The 21457-nt window shown below is 42.4% G+C and overlaps 1 pseudogene and 1 gene segment (V, D, J or C); one reads left to right on the plus strand and one right to left on the minus strand.

Annotated features, from left to right (window-relative positions):
- The window catches only part of LOC121434988, a 172299-nt gene that overhangs the window by 39049 nt on the left and 111793 nt on the right, over positions 1–21457 (plus strand). Inside the window, 1 exon segment of the C gene segment in view lies at positions 1687–1690. Coding sequence covers positions 1687–1690 — 4 coding nt within the window.
- LOC121434989 lies at positions 1327–1875 on the minus strand (annotated as a pseudogene).

The following is a 21457-nucleotide window of genomic DNA, read 5'->3' on the forward strand; positions in this document are numbered from 1 at the left end:
ACCATTATCACCCACATATTTAAGGCAAAGAAACTAAAATGCAGAGAAGCTAGCTTACTTGCCTGAGGAGATAAAAGAAATGAGATGGCTCACAGATCCAAAGGGATTAGCCCAAAGCCTTCCATCTTAAATGCTGTGCTGTGTTAATTCTCAGTACTGTCTGTGACCCTCATCACAACACTGAGTTTGGCATCATTGTCCCATTTCAGAGAGGAAGACATTAAACAGTAAAGACCTGGGAAAACTTCCCAAAATCCACAGTCTAATAAGACTCAAGTTCACTTCGCACCAAGTTATGACACAAGACATAGTTGAGATATCATTAGCTGAAAGCAGTCAAACTGAAGACCTGAAGTTAGAGCTCACGTACAGTGTAAATAAGGTCCTGGCTCAGTCCAAGAACCGGAAAGACCGTATGTAAAGACCTGACGCAGAGCAGCATCCCACCGCTATACCACAGGATTCATTCTTCATCCTGATCTACAGTCATCTGGCATAATTCGCATGAATTATGTTCGTCAAGTACAAAATAGTGCATGGCTGAGAATGCAACCGAGATGACTTATCATGAGTTATAGATTGTGTGTGTGTGTGTGTGTGTGTGTGTGTGTGTGTGTGAAGGACCCCAAATTTACAGCACCTTCTATATACCTATGCAAACTGGCTCAAGGAAAAAGAATTTTTTCTGAAAAGGGAATCTCACAAAATGTTTTTGCCAAAAAATATAGCTGTGTCTCACAGGAGAAAAGAAACTATTAACTGGCTATTCTTTCTGAACCTACTTCCTTGAATGTATAATAAGCTATCCTCTTGAGAAACCAGACTCAGCCCAACATCTGAGCTGTCATTTGGAGATAATCTGGTTCAGACCCACAGGATTTTATAGCTATACTGACAGACAGCAGCACAGTCTAGTCACTGACTCTACAGCTCAGTCCAAATTTATGACATTCAAATCTAGCTGGGTCCAACCAGCTGTTCCCATGGGCAAAAGGCATGCATTCTCTCTCTCTCTCTCTCTCTCTCTCTCTCTCTCTCTCTCTCTCTCTCTCTCTCTTTTTTGGTGGGGCAGGCATGCTTTGTAATCCATGTTCTGGTAGGTGGGCATAGGGCAAGGGGGAGGTTGGAGATGGGAGTTCAAAACCAGCCTAGTCTAAATTATGGATCTGAGAGGCCAGGCTGGGTTACACAAGACCATTAATCCTATCTCAAAACAAAACAAAAAACCAAACCACAATACAAGGACCTGCCCGCTTTCACAGGAGGTCTATGACTCCAGCTTGGCTGAAATTCCAGCCTCTTGGAACCTTGCTTTGGGATCCCAGGATACATCCTCAGCGATATTTGGAGACCAGTGCCAAAGTCACAAGGCCCAGGAACTTGTCTAGGGAGGCATGCATCATTGGGCTGAAGTCTCCAGGATAGTGTCGGGCAAGAGTCACCAGCAGACAGTGGCTGAAGAACTGAAAGTTAGCGGGGTCGACGCGGAGCTTGTGAGCATGCAGGTCGCTGAGAGCAGAGAGAGAACCAGGCAGATCATCCAGGCGGTGGGCAGCGAGAGTCAGAGCATCAGCCACCTTTTGGCCATGGGCTTTAATCTGCCTAGAGCCAGGACTCAGGTCGAAATGTGGGAAGTAGGTTTTGGTGTGGCAGGGAAAGCCATGAAGGTCCTGTGGGAAAACCGAGTTGGGTGCATCCTGGCCGGGAGGTGTAGAGAGCCCACCTTTACCCGGCCTTCCATTGGAAGGTGAGCCCAAGGGCGCCCGACGGGGGCCCTTACCTCTCCAAGGCCTCAGTCGTGTAGATTCCAACATTGGTGCTCATCTTTTTCCATAGCGCGAGAAGCAGAGCGCGGTCAGTCTGGGACAGAGACATCTTCCCATGCATTTTCTCTTAAGAGGCACTTCTAATGAATATGGTATGGGATGGAAAGGAATCTCAAAGGTGGAAAATTACTATAAGATGGAAGTGATTAACCACTGAGGATAAGCCACTGACTCATGAACTGTAATCACAGTTGAGCGAAACCTACCTGAATAAAATAGAACTCTAACAAGAAAGCAACAAAAACATATTTGAAGGGACATTCACAGACTGTAAGGAGACCAACGAAAAGGAGCTGGCTAGCATGTGGAGAAATAAGAATGTCATAGGAAGAAAGCAAGGATGTTTATAGTGACACCTTTAGAAAAGGCAAGGCACATGCCCTCGGATCTTTGAGAGGCATAGTGTGGAACACAACTGCTCTGCTTGATGGGGTACAGCTGGCTGAAGTCAAGAACTCATTGGCCATCTATTCTCCCAGCTGTGCCCTCTCCTGGGACTCCTAGTTGGGTGGGGCTGTCGGGTTCTGTATCTTTCTTTTTCTAGTCAAGCATTTTACCTGTTTAGTAAGAGGCTATGGAGCTTGCTGCCAGATGGTACCATAAGCATTGTACTTAAAAGATGGTGGATGGTTCCCTTTGCAAGTAACCCTATTAACATTGTGATGGTGAGTACATGTACAATTCTGGGGTCTCTGAAAAACCAGGAATAAAGTTGCAATTAAAAAAGAATCCTTAGTTGAACAAATGTTTATTCCAGATCTCTCTAACAGAGATATTAGCAAACTTTAGCTATAGTAGTAATGGCAAAGAACCAGCAGGTTTCACGGCTTCAACTAAGATGTAAACTGAAGAATTTCTAGCTGTGGAAATATGGTGACTAAGAGGAAATTTTTCTCCTAATTCTGAGGCTGGAAGAGGGGAACCTCAAGTACCTAGTCTAGCATACCCTCCAGAAAAATTGCATTAAAATGTATAGAAATGCTGCAATAAAGGTGATATTCTGCTTTTGATTGTGTCTCAAGGTCCAAATCAGGCGCAGAAGGAGAGAGAGCACGAGCAAGGAACTCAGGACCGCGAGGGGTGCACCCACACACTGAGACAATGGGGATGTTCTACTGGGAACTCACCAAGGCCAGCTGGCCTAGGTCTGGAAAAGCCTGGGATAAAACCGGACTCTCTGAACATAGCGGACAATGAGGACTACTGAGAACTCAAGAACAATGGCAATGGGTTTTTGATCCTACTGCACGTACTGGCTTTGTGGGAGCCTAGGCAGTTTGGATGCTCAACTTACTAGACCTGGATGGAGGTAGGGGTTCCTTGGACTTCCCACAGGGCAGGGAACCCTGATTGCTCTTAGGGCTGGGGGGGGGACTTAATTGGGGGGGGAGGGAAATGGGAGGCGGTGGCAGGGAAGAGACAGAAATCTTTAATAAATAAATAAATTAAAAAAAAGAAATGCCAAAAAAAAAAAGAACAGAGTAAGTATCAAAAACTAATTCTACATTCTGTACACATGGGGTCACACCTAGGTCCCCAAACACTTGGTATGGTCCCAGCCATCTGCAACTAAAACATCCAATAGGCTATACACTGTGTCTGATGAGATGCCTGTAACAAGATCATAGCTCAAGAAGGGGGAATTGAGAATCAATGGGTTATCTGACTTAAGAACACAGAACTGAAAGAGGCCAATGAAGCCATAGTTCATATAAAGAAGAATGCTTAAAAGAAATCCCACCCTAGCTCAGAACTGTGTATAAAAGAGGGTTATTTATTTAGGGGTAGACTCACAGATCACAATCCTCTGCCAGAACAGGGAACACCAGAATCCTACAGCAGGAAAAGAGGCTGGACCTGCACTTTACATCAGCATAAATAGTATAAGAGCCCACACCCAAGTGGGCAGGTAACTTAATGGCTACTGGTAGTAGGAATTCCTACAGCATTCATAAGACTAAATGTCTAGGGTTTCAGTTGTTACGGTCAAACACTATGACCAAAAGCAAGTTGGGAGTGAAGGGTGTATTTCCACTCACTCCTTATAGTCCACCATCCAGGGAAATCAGGACAGGAAGTCAAGGGGGGAATTGATGCAAGAAGGAAGAATGCTTTGTGGGGAACCAGACTGACCAAGGCTTTCTCAGGGGCCCTGATGAAAGGACAAAGAGAACTTTAATTCTGGGTCCTTGTTCAGAAATGGACTTGGCAAGGCTCATCTAGGCCTGGAGCCAGCGTTGGGCAAGTGGAAAGTTTCTAAGTTCCTCACCTTTGCTAAGCTTCAGAACTAGGTTTTATGGAGATCCCCTATCCGTGCCCTCTGTGACTCAGCTACAAAGGCTGTACTTTTCCACCTCTCTCTGCATATGCTCCGGCTCACCTTATGTGAACCACCTTGCCAGATTAACCTACTGCTATCTCTGGTTCCCTCTCAGAGGTGGCCATTTTGTGTCTTGGCTTAAGAAATCTCTCAAGAGACCTTGCCAAATGGCATGACTCTGTGGTAACTCTTTCACTCTCAAAAAGCCTGGGTACCCCTTGAACCACGACCACCTCAAAAGAGTCAAGGTTTCAGTTTCTGGGGACCCTACTCTTCCACTTCGATTATGGTTAACAGTTTTCAGGTAGTTGAGTCTGAGTTATCCTATGTTCTTTGCACCAACATTGCCTGACTTAACTCTCTGCTGGCCTTGCCAGCTTTTTTCCTGCAAATTGTATATAGAATGCTGTACTTTTCAATAAGCTTGCTTTGCTTAAAGCATCATTGTAAGCTGCTCAAGCCATACAAGTGGCCAGGCTCCTCCACCACAGACCTCCAACTCCCAGGTTCCACTCACAGAACACTCTAACTGTCCTAATTCCCTGACCCAGTCCCCCACCCTACAGAGTGAAAAGCCCACTCTCTAGGCCTGAAATCCCAGCAATCTCCATCCTGGAAAACTTCACCCTGAAAAATTCCACCCCTGATTCCTGCTCATTTAGGACACTCTTTACTGGCTTGCTTCTCATGCCTTGCTAGTCCTGCTTTCTTACAGCACCCCAGATCACCAGTCCAGGGGTGGCATCACTCACAATGGGCTAGGCCCTACTATATCAATCTCTAAGAAAATGCCCTACAGTCATGCCTACAGTATGATCTTATGGAGAAATTTTTCTCAATTGGAGTTCTATCCTCTCAAATGACTTTAGCTTATGTAGAGGTGACATAAAAAAAAAAAAAAACCAGCCAGCACACCAAATATACAAGGGAAATAAGGACCCCAGAATTCTGAAGAGAGTGCCCACAAATATTCAATAGAGTACTAGTTTATACATGGTGTGGAAAATATTTCCAGGGCCGGGGTAGAGATGTCCAAAAGACTAGAAATAGCAGGGCCCCTTTGAGTATATCTAAAATTCAGGAAGGAGACTATTGCTGGATCGCTTGCTCCTTAATTCTCTAGTCCATTCATTGCTCCAGCTCTAGCCTCGTATCCCTGCTAACCAGTTAAAAGGTCGTTGCGTAGATATTTTTAACTGCCCTGCTGGATTTAGATAACGAGTGGAGGTGGAAATAAGTGCTGTCCCCAAGTCATGGCACAGTAGCTACAGATAAAACTTTCTTTTTCCATCAATAACACAATCGTGTTAAAAACTAGTTTCAATTTCTCATCCCTAAATTCACTTATCCGTATTGTTAAGCTATGATAAATTTAAGCCTGGAAGAACGTGATTTAAGTGCTAGGAAGCCTACAAATGCAAATGCCTACTGTCTGAACAGCCGGTTTCACTGGTACTGTCTGCTGTAACATTGTAAACACTCTCAGGGTGTTTATTCTCATTCTTTATCGTCTAAGACAGTCTTTCCCTAACTTTTAGAATCTGCTGCATATCCCTGCACCTTCTTTGTTGTTGCATATTCGGGCAGTTTCTTTTATTTTAATTTTTTTTTAAAAATGTCATTAAGGGCAAAAGGATTCAAGTACAGTCTCCACACTGATGCTTCCATACACTGTGAGTACCACAAGAGCAGGTTTGTTGCTTCTCTTGGTTTGAGGGGAGTGGAGACTCCATGCACAGTTGGGTTGGCAGTAGTAACAACTTCTTGACCAGGTGAGATATTGAGAGCTTCTCTGTGGTCATTTTGGCTGTGCACCTTGTGCTTGGTGGCCTTGAGGGCAGCTGCTACTGAGAAAGGGAAGCAACTCCCTCGGCAAGCTTGCTTTATGGTTAGTTTCGTCCATCGCTGCTGGAGGTCAGTGCAGAGTCTGTTTCTCCAGCCTGTCTTGTGACCTATAGCCTTCAAGTACCTCTCTTCAAATCTCTTCATGCTCAGGCTAGGTAAAGTGGCCTATTTCTTTCTTGTCACTTAGCACTCAGGTGTCTCACAGGGTCTGTGCTCTGAGGCCCAGCATGCCTTTGTTCTCGTATACTTTAAACCGAGTATCAGGTGGGTTAACTTTTCATCGCAGCACAGTTGGCTTACGAGGCATCGTTCCTCACATTTTACAGTGTCACCTGGATCCCTTAGCGGAAAACTGGCTGTGCAGAAGAATAAAGCCCGTTTTGATAATAGACCCTAAACGTATCAGGAAATGAAAGCATTGTGGATGGCATCAATCAGGTCCACAGGTACAAAGCTCCTGAGAGAAAAGCATCTTTGGTTGCTACAGAAGGGAGCAGAGACCACTGAGGAAACTTGCCAAAGGCTTCTTCTCAGAGCATTGTTAAACATTTTCACCTGGGTTCATTCTACCTCCAAGGGCAAGTAAAGGACCTTCACCAAGAAGACTATCAAAGTCCAATTTAACTATTTCCCTTGGAAGGGGTAGAGAAGCATTTAGATACCAATCTTAGAACTTACATCATGCCACCTTAGTTCATGTCGAGTCGGTGTTCCCAGGTAGTCGGCCAATATTTACTCTTTTAAAATATTTAAAATTTTAAAATATTTACTTAGTGTGGTGTGTGTATGCACGCATGTGCACACATGTGCATGTGCCATGGCACAATGTGGAGGTCAGAGGACAACTTCCAGGAGATGGTCCTCTCCTTCCACCATGTGGCTATTGAAAATCAAATTCAAATCACTAGCTTGGCTACAAGCTCAATTACCCACTAAGAAATCTCACTGGCCCGTATCTACCATTTACCCTCTTTCAAATCTTGAATTCATTGTCATTTTTTCAGTGAATACCTTCCTGCTCTCCAATACATATTTATTCCCTATTACTGTCTCACAGAACTGTTACTAAGTAACTGAGTCCAGGCCAGGGATTTCCAGGTTCTTGGCTTCTTACGTAAAGAATTAAAATAAAAGCCAACAGAGGTTGTAAGAGTAGCAAAGAACTTTAATTCAGAGTGAAGTGACAGGACAGGTCAGACACATTATCATGAGTGACAGTGGGCCAGAAGAATGAAAATACTCAAGGACCCAGGGTATTATTTCCTGAGTGCTCCTAAAGGAAGATTTCACTAAAAGGTCTAGTGGTTCTCCATTTTGATTGACAAACTTGAATTAGATAAACCTTTGTTGCTGTACATGTCCTTTCCATAACGTGTCTAATTTTAGTTACATGTGTAACCAATTATGCATAGCCATGAAATGGCAAATAGTATGTTGTCCCTACCAATTCACGTACAGGATACAATTTGCCCGATACCAGTTCAGGTCCACCTTCTCTCACACCCAGACCTAACTAATATAATTAGACTACAGTTATTCTAATCTGTCTAAGTTTGACTATCATTAAGAAAGGGGGAAACTTACTCCATTGTTTGGAAAAGGCAGGTGTGTGTGTAGCTTTATGCAGTAGGGGGTTCTAGGTTGCTGACAGTTTGTCATTGCATTGTTCAGAGTTTTGGTTGTGTGCAGTGTGTGGAATCAGCTGTCTCAGGCTTCCAAGTGCATTGTTTAAAAAGGCGTGAGTACATAACCCCAATCAGAAGGAGTCCCAGGTTTCCCAACTATTGCCTATGCTTGCCTGACTCAATTTCTGAGAAACTTTTCTCCTTAGTTCATTGGAGTCGTAGAAGTCAGGTTAATTGTCTCAAAAGAGTGTAGAACTGAGCTCTATTCTATCCTTAAAGGTATTCTATGTCCTGGGGCCTCATTGAAAAGCATCTAGGAACTTCTCTGCCTAATGGTCCAGCAAGGGACAGATAAGTCCCTTGGTCGTGATCACATGAGTGCCTTTCTTTGTTGTTCCTGTGTGCAGGTGCTGTTGAAGGGCCATCTATAATCAGACTTATTAAATTTTCAAATCAGTTTACTTGTGATCTTATTGAAAAAAGTTTAGAAGTAAACAAGAAGATAGGTGAGAGGAGAGACATGACCAACCAAGGGAGTGGTAGTGTTGGATCCAGTATTTCCCTCTGGAGTTGGAAGATTGATGACTAGATTGTCAACTGAATGAATGCTTGGTGGATAGTTTGATAGCTTTAAATCTTCATATTCTGATATTTGTAGGACTTGTCTAGATTGATTAATATGAAATCACCATTCCTTCCGGAGATACAAGCAGATTCCCTCTGTCCTTCAGTGAATAGATCTAAGGTTCTCCTGTTTTGGAGAACCTTTCCAGCAAGAGAGTATATTTGATGTAAATTTAGAGTAGACCTTCTACAATTTCCTTCATGGTCCTATCAGTATCTTCTGATAGTGGTTGAACATAAAGTGGTAACTCCCAGCTTCTAAGTCACCTGGCCCAAGAAAGACAGTCAAAGCTATTGCCAGTGTGGACACAGGTGCTGCTCATTTGTAAGGATGGGTGGTTTTACCTTCAGGGAGGAGCCAGGAGGCACTTTTCCAGGAGATGGAAATATCCTGTGTTATACATAGCATAGAAAGCAAGTATCTCTCAAAGGGGGAATGAAAAGTCTTGTTGACTAGAAGTCCAATAGAAGCCTTGTCAAATAACTTGACTGACTCTAGAATCACTGAAGAAATGAGCTTCCAGGCATGTCTGTGAGGGATTATCTAAACTAAGTTAACTGAGATAAGAAGACCTACCCTAAATGTAGGAAACGTCATTCCATGGGCTGAAGTCACAGGCAGCATAAACAGGAGACAGAGCTGAGCACCAATGTTCACTTTTTGCTTCCTGATTATGGACACAAAACGACCAACTTTATTTTCCTGCCACTGTCCCCATACCATCCTTGCCATGATGGCCTGGAAGCCAAGCTAATTTCCTCCCTTAAGTTACCTTTGTCAGGTATGTTGCCATAGTGATGAAACAAGCCATTACCGCAGAGAGTTGGTCCCAGCAAGCAGAGACATGGATGTGATAAGCCCAACCTTTGGAACTGCTTTGCAGCATGGTGGTAGAAGAGTTTGCAACTTTGGGTGAGAAAAGCCCTCAGTTGCTAGCAAGAAGAGCTCAACGGGCTTCCCTGGTGGGAGCTTGGAAGACCAGAAGACAGAAAGGCTTGTAGGCAATAGGGATCATGAGGTTTTAGGGGCAAGGACAGGCTCTTCTAGGAACTGGGCAAGAGTTCAGTCATTTGCATGATATTCAGGCAAAGAATCTGACTGCATTCTCCCTGTGTCCTGAGAATCTGAATGGAGCTAATTGAGTAATGTGTTTTGCAGAGAACATTTCAAAGCAAGAGATCATCAGGTCTACATCGTAAAAGCGCAACAAATGAGACAGAAAGGTATTCTAAAATGTGCAGTTTTCTAATTTAGTTATAAAGCTTTACAAAAGATAACTATCAAATAATACACAACAATTATCTATACAGCTTTACAAAAGCACCAGAACAATAATAAAATTCTGTTAAAAATTAAGCAACTGTGTATCTCCACACAGAGTCAGCAACAATTAGCACCATGATGCAGAAGAACTAAACAGAAGTTGCTTCTAAATCAATACATAGAACCTTTCAGAATGGCAACCTTTCAAATGCCCTTTTTAAGTTATGTAAGACATGAAGAGGTCAGCACTAGATCATGCGTGTAATGAAACATTTTATAGAAAGTGGGTGGGTCTCCGAAGACCCACCATTATCCAAACAAGTTGAAACCAGTTGGTTTCAGGAGCCAGTAGATAGAGGAACTAAAGAAGAAGAAAAGAATGTCAGCAAGTCTAACTCAGCGCAAAAACTTGCATCATTTGTATTTGTTGTTCCTTTAGAAAGGCCAAGTGATATACACTGCATGGGGGGAGGGGGATCCTTGCTAGTTCTCCATAGTGTGTTGTAGCACACATTCTTGCATCTTCTCATCCTCAGTGGAGTTAGCTTGGGCTATTCATCCTGGCCCACGTCAAAGGGAAGCAGGGCCTGTTCTGGCTACCGTCCCCATTACTCTGGCTCACTTTGGGGAGCTGCAGCCTCTGTTTTTGTCTCTCCTTCAGCACATGTGAAGTTTCGATACACTGCTATACATGTTTCTAGTCAGATACATGGGGCATTAAAGGCATTAAGATTAATTCAAAATAGTTGCTGACAAAACCATCATTTAAAAATTGAAATAAAAACTTGTGGTTAAGTGAACCTTGATATTAAGATAGTTTCCTAAATAGCCAAGAGTCTGAAACACAAATGACCGAAAATATAGAACATGGTTTGGTTTTATTTTAACTCTTGTCTTAGGCTTACCATACAGAACAAAAAAAATATTTTTTTCAGAATTTGGCAGGCAGCCATTTGTGAGATTTGCATGCATATAGTACCCAAAAGACAAATACCATACAAAGCATATAGATTTTTGTTAAATAACCACCCAGCTCTGTCACACACTAAGAGCTAAGAAACCAAAGTTGTCCTTTTTACAATTGTAATGGATTAATAAAAATGCTGCATGATCCCCTGCAGCTGCAGTGGCAGAAACACTTCAGGTCTCCTAAATCACACACACACACACACACACACACACACACACACACACACACACATGCGCACACACATACACGAATACACACACCAAGATGAGAACACGACACAGGCAATTACATGAAAACCATTGAGCAGGCCAGAATGCTGAGCTGTTAGCTGGTCTTAGGAAGAGCAATAAAAGTGAGATAGAAAGATTTGCAGAGCTGGATTTTAACAAGAAAGTTTGTTAGATTTGAACTAGCCTGTTTAGTTCTCTCTCTCCCTCCACCTCCCTGCATCCCTTTCTCATTTAAAAACAAGTCTTCAAAGTGGATCTGTCCCTCTGTGAATAGCTTTCCTCAGGGAAGCACAGCTACACAGAGGGAACCACTGACCCGCTCTACCATTAACAACTTGCAAAGTAAGCTTTTCCCCCCTGGTGCTCTAACTTTTGGAGATTTCCTTCCTTTAGTAGAGTTAATAGAGATGCAAGATTTTGCTAGTCCTGAGAAAAATTCCAGGGCCCTCAGAGTAAATCTCACTCTTCAAGGAACTTTCCTTGGAGAACCAAGAACTCACCTAAATATGAGGGGCTTGGGGAGTGGGTCCACACTGATTTTCCCCATAAAAACACCCAAGATGGCCTCTCAGTTTGAAAATGGCAGCTGCATACGGTTTCTAAAGCATCTTCTCAAACCAGGACTCTCATCCACCAATCTCTCCTCCAATTTGTTTTGGTAAAGGTTGCAAGTAAGACCTGCAGGTACCAGTAACAAGCCTGCTTTGGTTCCCTCCCGCATACCCAACTCAATAAAACAAAAAACAAAAAAACAAGCCAACAAAAATCCCTAATTGCTCCTTAACCTGCTTCTGAGCCTGGCTTTCAATTTCTTACATCAGCCTGGGAAAGGGAATGCTGGCAACATATTCAGACACTGAAATACATTAGTTACAACACAATGTAGCATCTCTTAGTAACTATATCAAAGCAAAACATATCCCCTCACAACATTGTCAGATCATGTATATGTTAAATGAACTAAGGCAAAAGGACCTCTGTATTCAGATCAATCCTGAAACTAATCTTTTAATTTTATTTCAAGTTTGTCTAGCAAAAGCTGTTCAGAGTTTTTTCAATACTTAATAAAAATACATTTACCTATGTTCAGATTATCTTTCCTAAATTTTGTAGTCAGATTATTTTCTCAACTAGAGGTCCCATAATTAACATTTAAAAGTACTAGACCCAGAACATGTTAAGAGGTATGCTTAAAATGAACATTTCAATTAATTTTAGATAAAACTGCCTAAGGTAAAGAAAGTAGAATGTCTTTTAAATTTACAATTTCTAAATCTTTGGATTTTAACTTTTAAAAAAATAGACCCTCGGGATCTGTCTCCATCAGAGACCCAAAGCTGCCACATCAGGCTGGGAATTGTGGGGCCAGCCATGATAAACTAAGTATGGGCAGGGCACCCAAAGGAAGTTCTTTACTTTTCAATCATTACCACCTGCCAGAGTAGAACTCAACCATCCATAAATTTAGTAAGAGGCCTGAGTCTCAGTAGTTTACCCTGAGGCAAGACCTGGTTGCAGGAGGAACCACAAGCTGAGATTACCCAAACAGGGCCCAAGAATAGACCATTCAAAGGAAATACCTAACATTCCAACCACTGTAGATAGGATCACCTACCAGCGCACCTCACCAGGACACCCCTAGACAAATATCAGCCAATTAGGGGTCCTGAATCTCAAAAAACCCTCACCCCCACCTTTACTACTATAAAAACCCAATTCTAACTGAGCTCGGGGCTCTCCAGATATTCCAAAACATTGGACATGCAAAGAGACTGAGTTTGCAAACTTGATTAAAATAAAGGCTCTTTGCTTTTACATATGGAACTCGGTCTCCTTGTTGGCTTTTGCAGGGACTTCGCAGATTTGGGCATAACAGGAATCAGTTAAGGGATTTTTATTTTCTTTCCTGTCCTCCATCCGGGTCTCCCCAGACTTAACTCCAGTCTTACTGCATTTAACCAGCCTGAGCCCCTCTTCCCACACCACCTTTAACCCTGATTGCAGACCCAGGGTCCCTCTAGTTCTTCCTGTGCACCTCTTACAGCCTCTCCTTCTGTGAGTCCCTGACAATTTGCAGAACTACTCTTTACCAGGGATCCCACAGCTACCACATTGCTAAGACCCAGGTGGGCAACAACTGGATGAGAAAAAAGTAATCAATTTCAGTCAGCTAAAATCTTTGGGAACTACAACAGAGATTTGATATATATATATATATATATATATATATATATATATATATATATATATATCTCAGTTCCATGATGGCATAAATGTTATGGGAACAACCAACTGAATGAAAATGAGGACCTGACCACTCCAAGGTATGGTTGAAGATGTTTTTATTGTAGATATGAGAGAAGAGTATGCCCAGAGGTATCTGGAAGTGTCTGGCCTGAACCAGCCCACCAGAGGAGAGAGGCAGAGAGTAAGAAGAGAGGGAAAGCAGAGAAGAGAGGAACGAAAGGCCAAAACAGCATGTGGCCTAGATGACTAGATTTGTATAGGAATCAGAAGCTAGGGGAAGGGAAGGGAAGCTTGGCCCCTGAGTGGGAGCAGTTTAGGACAGGAGCAGAGTGAGAGGTCCTTCCAGGACAGGAGCTGGAAGGAGCCACAGGTTCTGGATGAGCCTTGTCCCAGGTTTCCTAGGGACCTGACACCAACCACTCCTTAAATTATTATTTTTGGATTGAAGGCCTACTCTATGAGATGGATCCCATATTTGACATTGCTAAAGTGGGCCAAGGATCTGAGGCAAAACAGGTCCTGGGCCCAGGGGAAAACTTGTTACTATAATTCTACCACATGAACAGAACAATAAAATGACTTTTAAGGACACATTGTATATCCATAGAGCAGAGATTCACTAGCCTCTCCTCAGAGAAACTTCTTGTAGTAGACAGTAATAAACAAAGAAATCCAAACCTGGACAATGTGCAGAGAGTGAGAGACTTTGGAGCTCTCAGCACTAAATAAGTTGCCAGGGCCGAAATCTCAGACTGAATGAAAAAGAAAGGAAAATAGCCCAAACATTCATTTCTGATTCGTAACTATGGACACAGTGTGATTAGGTGTCTCCTGCCATCTTGACTTCCCCTCCATAACAGACTTCACCCTTAAATCAAAATACAAGCCCTTCTTATTTATATTCCTTTGTTAGGTATTGTCATAGCAACAATTAATATTGGTACTAAGAGGTGGTATTTTAATAAAATTTTAATAAAACTGATGATGTGGTTCTTAGATCTCTGGGAACTGGTTTTACAAGGAGAATATGGAAGAGTTTGAAGCTTTATGCTACAAAAGTTCTAGCATGCTATAAGAAAGCTTCATGGGCAGACTATCTGATGGTGTTTAGAACCCACAATGTCTAGAGATATGTAGACAGTGGAAACCTAACTTGAGGTTTCAGAGGGGAAAGGGGTCTTTATTGAGAACCAGGCTAGAAACGATTCATAATGTGTTCTGGAAATGAATATAACCACATTCTACCCATGTCCTGAGAATCTGATTAGAGGTAAATTCAATACTAATAGACGAATTTGCTTGGCAGAGGAAGTCTCAACACAGGAGAGCATTCAGACTGTTCTGAATAGCATGGCTGCTGTCCATTGCCCGTATTCATGCCTGTGGGAGAGAGAAGACAGTTAAGTAAAACATGCCATTTTGTATGGAAAACAATAAGTTTAAAGTTGCAGTAAAGAAAGTTGAGAAATCAGTTGCGATTTTTAAAACTATTATCTTAATTAAAGAGGACTCTCACCTAGTGCACTCTGTACCAGGACAGCAGGAAATGTACCCTTCAGACAAGAACCTGTTCATAAAGCCTCTAATTTGTGAAAACACTATTTCATTTGAGAGGAGAAATCTTGAACTGAAGCAAGGGAGGTTTGTTCAGAGATACCATATAGTTGCTAGAGTCAACCAATGTGTGGGAGGTCGGAGTTCCCACTGTGAGGCCCTGAGAGGCCACTGCATTTGCCATGAAAGTGGAGTCTAAGTTTTGATGGAGAAGCAGAATGTCAGAGATGCCTAGACAATGAATGTTTGTCAAGGACAACATTAGGTATAGAACAGAGTCATTCCCAAATAGAGGCTACATTTACAGCAGGTTGTAGGACTGCCCAAGGCTGTTGAAGCCCAGATGATTCTATCATAAGCCCCAGACGCTAAACATAAAGCTATAATGTATGATAACTGCCCTGCTGATTTCTGGTCCTGCTTTGGTCTTATCTTGTCTTGTTACTCCTCTATTCCAACCTTTGGAATAGGATTGTCTTCAAAATACCACTATGTGGTAGTTGTTGGACATTTGTTCTGTTTGTTGCATTGCTTTGGTTTGGGTGTTTTGTTTGACTTTATAGAAGCATACAAGTAAGAGCTTGTCTTGAGGCTCAGAAAAGATCTTGAACTTTTGAACAGTGTTGAGACTGCTAAAGACTATGGGGACTTTTAGAGATGTACTAAATGTATTTCCTACTAGGAGATAAAAATGAAAATTTAAAAGCCAGGGATAGAATGTTACAATTTAAAGTGATGAGCTCAGGTGTTATTTTCGAAAGGGATGGTAATGGTTACTCATCGTTGTCATCTTTAAACCACTATGGACTTCCAGATGTGTCTATGAGGGTTAATGTGTTCCTGGGTTAACGTGAGTGACATCATGACATGGGCTGGGGTTCTGGTCTGACTACAAAGGGAAAGTGAGCTGGGTGTTTGTCTTGCAGTATGTCCTGAGCTGCCGCACCATGCTTCTGCCACAAGTCCTTCTCTACCACAACGGCCTGTTTCCTCAAACAGTGATCCAGAATAAACCCTCTCCTCCTTAATCTCTTCAGTCGGAAATCTCTTAACAGCAAGGAGAAAAGCGCTTAGTACAGCAGCCAAAATGATTACTGAAGTTATAATTAAGACATAGGGGGAAATGAAGTTGTCCTAGAATGCACATCTGAGAAACTGCAAATTTACCAACTACATCTCTAGTCACTGGGTCAGCAGAAGCCTGTTCTGCACAGACAGCAAATAACTTCCTCATGAATTACATACAAACAGGCCTGCCCAAGGATTGTGCATCATTCTAAGACCAGGAAGCCAAAATACCCTAACTAAAAAACAGTGACCTGCATATTTACTAAAAGAAGGATGTTGAGTGGGCACAGAGTTTGGTGTAGGCTTACATGTGGGAGTTCATTGCAAGGGGCAGCAAAGGCATGCCATATAAGGAACCCTGCTGGCAGTGAGTGCATTACAATGAAGGCAGTAACTGATGAACAACGACTTCAAATAACCACATAAACAACACTGAGAAACAGTAAACACGTAAGATAACTCATTTGGACACATTTATATGCAGCATGGATAGGACTGAAAATAGCATTCCCAAGTTAAACCGCACACATTACTATGTAAATGCCACAACTAAGTCAAATTTGATAGTGAATACTGGCGTTGTAATTTGGTCTCCCTTGAGGGCACTCAAAGGAGTTAAATTGCAAGTTACACTCTTAAACGATGTCCTCCTCTCCATCAATCATTTCTGTCTTGACAACAAACACATTGACCAACCGATGTTTTGGAATTTCTCAACAATTGACTTTCAAATCCTAACAAATGTTTCTTCCCCACCTTTTTAGAAACCCCCCAAGAGCCGCTATTACCAATAAAAAAATATAATTCTAGACTCAAAATGGGGTAATTTCAATGGACATCCTTTTCTCTACAATCTGTGTCAATTCTTCCATCAAACTGGGCCACTAAAATGGAACATCAATCGGCATGTGTCACCAAGCACAAATTGGAATGGGCCAACAGGAAACTGAAGCTCCAACCATGCGGTGGTGGCACACACCTTTAATCCTAGCACTCAGAGGCAGGTGAGTGTGAGTTCGAGGCCAGCCTGGCCTACAAAGTGAGTTCCAGGACTGCTGAACAGAGAAATCTTGCCTCAAAATAACAAAATAAATAAACAAATAAAATAATAATAATGTAAAATAAAGAAAAGAAAAAGAAAAAAATGAAGCCCAGCTTTTCTTCAATATTGTTCCCTACTAAAAATATAAGCTGCTTGCTGATCTCATCTCATTGAATTATGCTTTGCTGAAGAGACCTAGGCTGCACACACTCTGGACTCTGTGAATAAGGGCCGCAGGAACAGATGTGCCCTTTCTCGCAGGATCTCTCTGCGGAAGCAAGATTTTATGAACCCAAAATATCTGCAGTTCAGCTCTGATTAAAATCAGATTAAAACTACACATATTTTTGTGAGAAATTTAGGGTTCTTGATTCAAGTACTTTTGATACTGAGAAACATTGAGTTAATGTTGTTTTGCTTGAGAACTAACAGTATAGGTCAAAGGTGAAGAGCATGGCCATGAGCCACACTGTCTGAGTTAGATCTTCTGTGCTTTAGCTGCATGGCTCTGGTTATTTGGCTTCTCCATACTCCCAGTTTAAAATAAATATGGGATAGAAAATAGCTATTCCCCGAGGTAGCCTTAGGGGACGATGTGGGCAATACTTACATAAACATAGAACAATCTTTCCATAATCTTCCCCCAAAACAACAGTCAGCTCCATAATAGCAGCAATTGCACTGTTTTCACACAAATGTCCATTCTAGTTTGCTTTCTGTTGCTGTGATAAACATTGTGACAAAAACCACCTTGAGGAGGAAAAAGGTTGTTTCCTCTTACTAGTTACAGGACCTCATCAAGGGAAACCAGGGCAGGCGCTAAAGCAGGAACTTAAAGCAGAAACTATGGAGGAATGCTGCTTACTGACTTGTTCCTAGACTCGCGTTCAGTTCTACCTTTCTTAAAGAGCCTAGGCTTCAACCAGACTGTTATTGACAATCTCCTATTTTTTCCCATAACCTGATAGTTTTTGTGTCCGTCTATCCTGCCTCAATTCATCCACTTCTATGCTGAGTCATTAAAATTTAATTATTTATGGATGCCTTTCATTTTTAAAGAATTATCAAGGCCAATTTTATTAGGAAAAGTACTCACACTGTTCCAAAATCCATCAAAAACAGTAGTGTCTGATACCTAAGGTGTTCTATTATTTTCAAAATCCTCTTCCTAGAACACAATTACTCTCCTGTTCCCCTGAGAAACAGTGTCTGTAGAAAACTGTCATACTTATTTGTGACCACGGAGACTCATTTTTGACTCGTAAGTATTACATGGATCAGTTTTCTTGTTTCTAATTTTTACAAAGGAGAAATGGAAAGCTACATATTAGAAAATAAAAATGGGGAAGTTTCAAACTGTTAAAGAACAGGACCAAGATGCTTCGTGAAATTTTAGAAACATAGATTTAACTTTTCTTTAGGTATAGCACGAAGTTAGATAGTGATGAAAGTTATAATGTGAATTTGACACGGTTCCTGCCCCAATGTCCAGAGCAGTTCACAAGCAACCTACTCTAGCCTAAGCTGGGACAGTTTTCTTTTTGCCAGTGAGGACAACTCCAGCCTGGACTGTGCTCCCTCAGGCTCTGAGACCTTGGGAATGCAGAGAACCTGTGTCTGCTACTGGCTGGGGACTTGTGCGGTAATATTTCCTTTCCTTTTCCAGAGCAGTCCTTTGGCTTCCGGCCAAAGGGTGGTGTGCACGAGACCCTTGCCTCTTCTAACTAGAGTATCGCTGTTTGCCAGAGGGCTCCATCCATGAGTCAAACTCTCAGTATGGTTTATGACATTAGCTTGGGAACAAGCCATATAAATTTTGAGCTCCGGGGAAAACAGACTAAGGAATTGGCTAGAACCACCTAGAGGTGCTGGAGGTCAAAGTTTACCCACTTGGACAGAATGATCAAACCTCAATAAAACCCAGAATACAGAGGCTCATGAAAATTTTCCCAGTCAATAAAACTGTGCTTGTTAACACACAACATAGCCAGGAGGGGCTAGCACCATCCCATCTCCAGAAACTTGATGTTCAGAACCTGCTCAGGTGTCGCCTCATGGGTCTCTCCTTTCAAATGGTTCTGATTTGTACCTATTTGCCATAGCAAAATTTTACTCTCCAATGTACTACCTGATTGAGTTCCCTGAGGATCTATTAAACCTCCACAGATGGGCAGCAAAATGGTCAGAAGGACCAACAACCTGGGGATGCTTGAACATTAGCTAGTATTTAACAAGAGGACAGCCATATGGAGGATGGTGCTTTTAATTTGAGAAGTTTTACCTAACTTTAGATAATTGGTGTTCTAACTTGTTATGGGCCATTCAGAGGGTAGTACTGGAAATGGGGCCAATGGTACCCAACACCAGGAATTCGAGCCAATCTTCCATGAAGTCCATCAGGAGAGGCTCCTGTTCTCATCAGATGTCAGCAAAGCCTAGAAATTCTTGATCTCCGCAGTAATTGTGTAGAAAAGAGGGGCTATGGCCTTGTTCTAAGCGCCTCATTATCAATTAGTATTTGAGCATTGCAAATAGCCCCTTCTGTGTAAGTACAACTATTATCAAATAAATGATTGCTATTCAGTGGACTCCCAGGAAGAGGCCAAATGTATCAAACTCAACAGCTCACAACTACAACCAGGAAATGGTATTTCTGAGCTGTCTGAGAAGTTGTGGAGAATAAGACCAACAAAAGCTCAGGAGCTGGAAGACTTGCAAACCCCCCTCATGACTAATGGGAGTGCAAGTGGCCTCTGAGGCATAGAGAGGAAAGCGCTGGCATTGTAGGGGAGATATTCTATAACAAGGTTCAAAGGTCATGGTGTTCAGCCTCATTCTCAGAAGCCACACGCACACACACACACACACACACACACACACACCTAGAACCTAAAGTGATTGGGCAGTAGATTGAAATAGCATTTTCCCAAACACAGCAAACAGTTCTTTGTTTTTGTTTTTGAAATAACCTCCAGTCTACGCCTTGCCTCCCCGTGGAAGGAAGGCACACCACCTCCTGCAGCTATGCGGCTGGCAGCACGTCCCACGTGGAATGCTTGTCTTTCTCATCACTCACCAGGACAGGCATTTCACAGCTAATTCAATTGCAATTTCCCAGGATCCACCTCCAAATATGCGCCTTTAAGAGTACTCTGCTGTCCTATCCCATCCTGCCCTCCAATGCCAGGCCAGTCCTCCAGGGCATCTCTCTTCTGCACAGAATGCCATCCCAGAATTCCTTGTGAGGCCAGGCTTCACCTGAAAGCACGCTGTGTTCTGACACTGCCACGCTCTCACACGAGCCATCCCATTTGACTCGGAAGCCATCTTATTCATTTCTTAGTGATGAAGTCCCACCCCGAACTGTACCTACCTGAAGTCAGCCTTGTTCGCCCTTAGCAAGTCTTAAACCTTACAGTGATCACGTTAACTCTGATCTCATGCACTTATGGATAGGTTGCAAGCACTATGCTACAATGCTATGGTAACGAGACGTATAAGCAATGTCTGTGCAGGGAAGGCTGGGCACTATGAAGGTGAAAAACAGGAGGCCAATGGAGGGAACTGAAAGCAGACTTTAAGCAGAATAGTTATTCCAGAAATGTTTCCCTCTTCTGGGAGTGGTGAATGGGTACAGAGAGATCAGTTGGACTGATGAGCAACCCAGTGCTTGAAAATGATAGCCAAGTTAAAAGGAACTCCCATCTGAGAGGGGGTGTAAAAGTGTCTTGGATCATAACAACCACAAGGCAGCACTCCCATTTCCACACTGAAGAGCTTAGGTTAGAAGTCAGAATGTAATCGCTGGAACAGATGAAAGGGACCAAGGAAATACAGTGATTTTCCTTTCCACGTAAGTGACAGCTATGTCTGAAGTAGAGGTGCTGTAAAAACAAAACAGCAGCAACAACAAAGCCTGTCCTGGAGTCTGAGTCTCACAGTCTCTCCTAGCTAGCATCTGTCATCAGTAATCTCAGTCTCAAATACACGCTGATAGGCATCGAGTCTCGAAACAAACACAACTGAACTGGAAATCAAAGAGACTCCTAGCCGTGGGCTTCCTGGGATGTATGGTACATTAGTCAGTGAAAAAGCTAAGAAAATAATACAGGCTGGTGTCTTGAAGCTAACAGAAATTATACCCTCCTAGTTCCAGAAGCTGAACGTTCAAGTTCAAGGTGTCAGCAGGCTTGATTCATCCTGAAGGCTCTCTCACCCAATTACAAATGCCTATGCTCTCTTTACGCCTTCATGTAGTCTTTTCTCTGCGTGCAGTATTCCTAAGGAGTCTTTTTCTTATAAGGACACTAGCCCCATTGGATTAGGACATCACTTTATGTGGCATTTAAGCTTAGTGACCTCATGAAAGATCACATATGTGAGGCGAATGCTCTTCATCCTCTGGGCCCTCAGCCCAAAAGCAAAACCTTAAATTGCCGCTGACTCGCTCCTTTGCCTCCACATTCTATCCTAGGTTTCCATGTCTCTATCAGTATTCCTCTGACTGGTTACACATCCATCAATGCCTAATTCAGTTCTCGCTGCTTTTCATGATGAGTACAAGGGAAGCTACTCAACTATTCTTTGTAGCTCTGGCTCAGGAACCCCTAGGTACAGAACACATTTAACCTTTCACTCCCACTTTTTTTTGTGATTGAAATTATCTATATTTAATTTCAACCACAAATTGTTGAAATAAAATAATGAAATATATTTTCAGGTGAGGTTATTATATCCTAAGAACACACTGAAGCTTGTGCCATTCACTTTGTCTGTTTACTGATGCTTGAATGAAGTTCTCAGGGTAAGCCCAATCTTCTCTGGGTTTCTATGATTCCTAAA

The sequence above is a fragment of the Microtus oregoni genome, unplaced genomic scaffold (genome assembly GCF_018167655.1).
Source record: "Microtus oregoni isolate MIOR12 unplaced genomic scaffold, Mior012 000045F_ref0000178, whole genome shotgun sequence".
NCBI lineage: Eukaryota > Metazoa > Chordata > Mammalia > Rodentia > Cricetidae > Microtus > Microtus oregoni.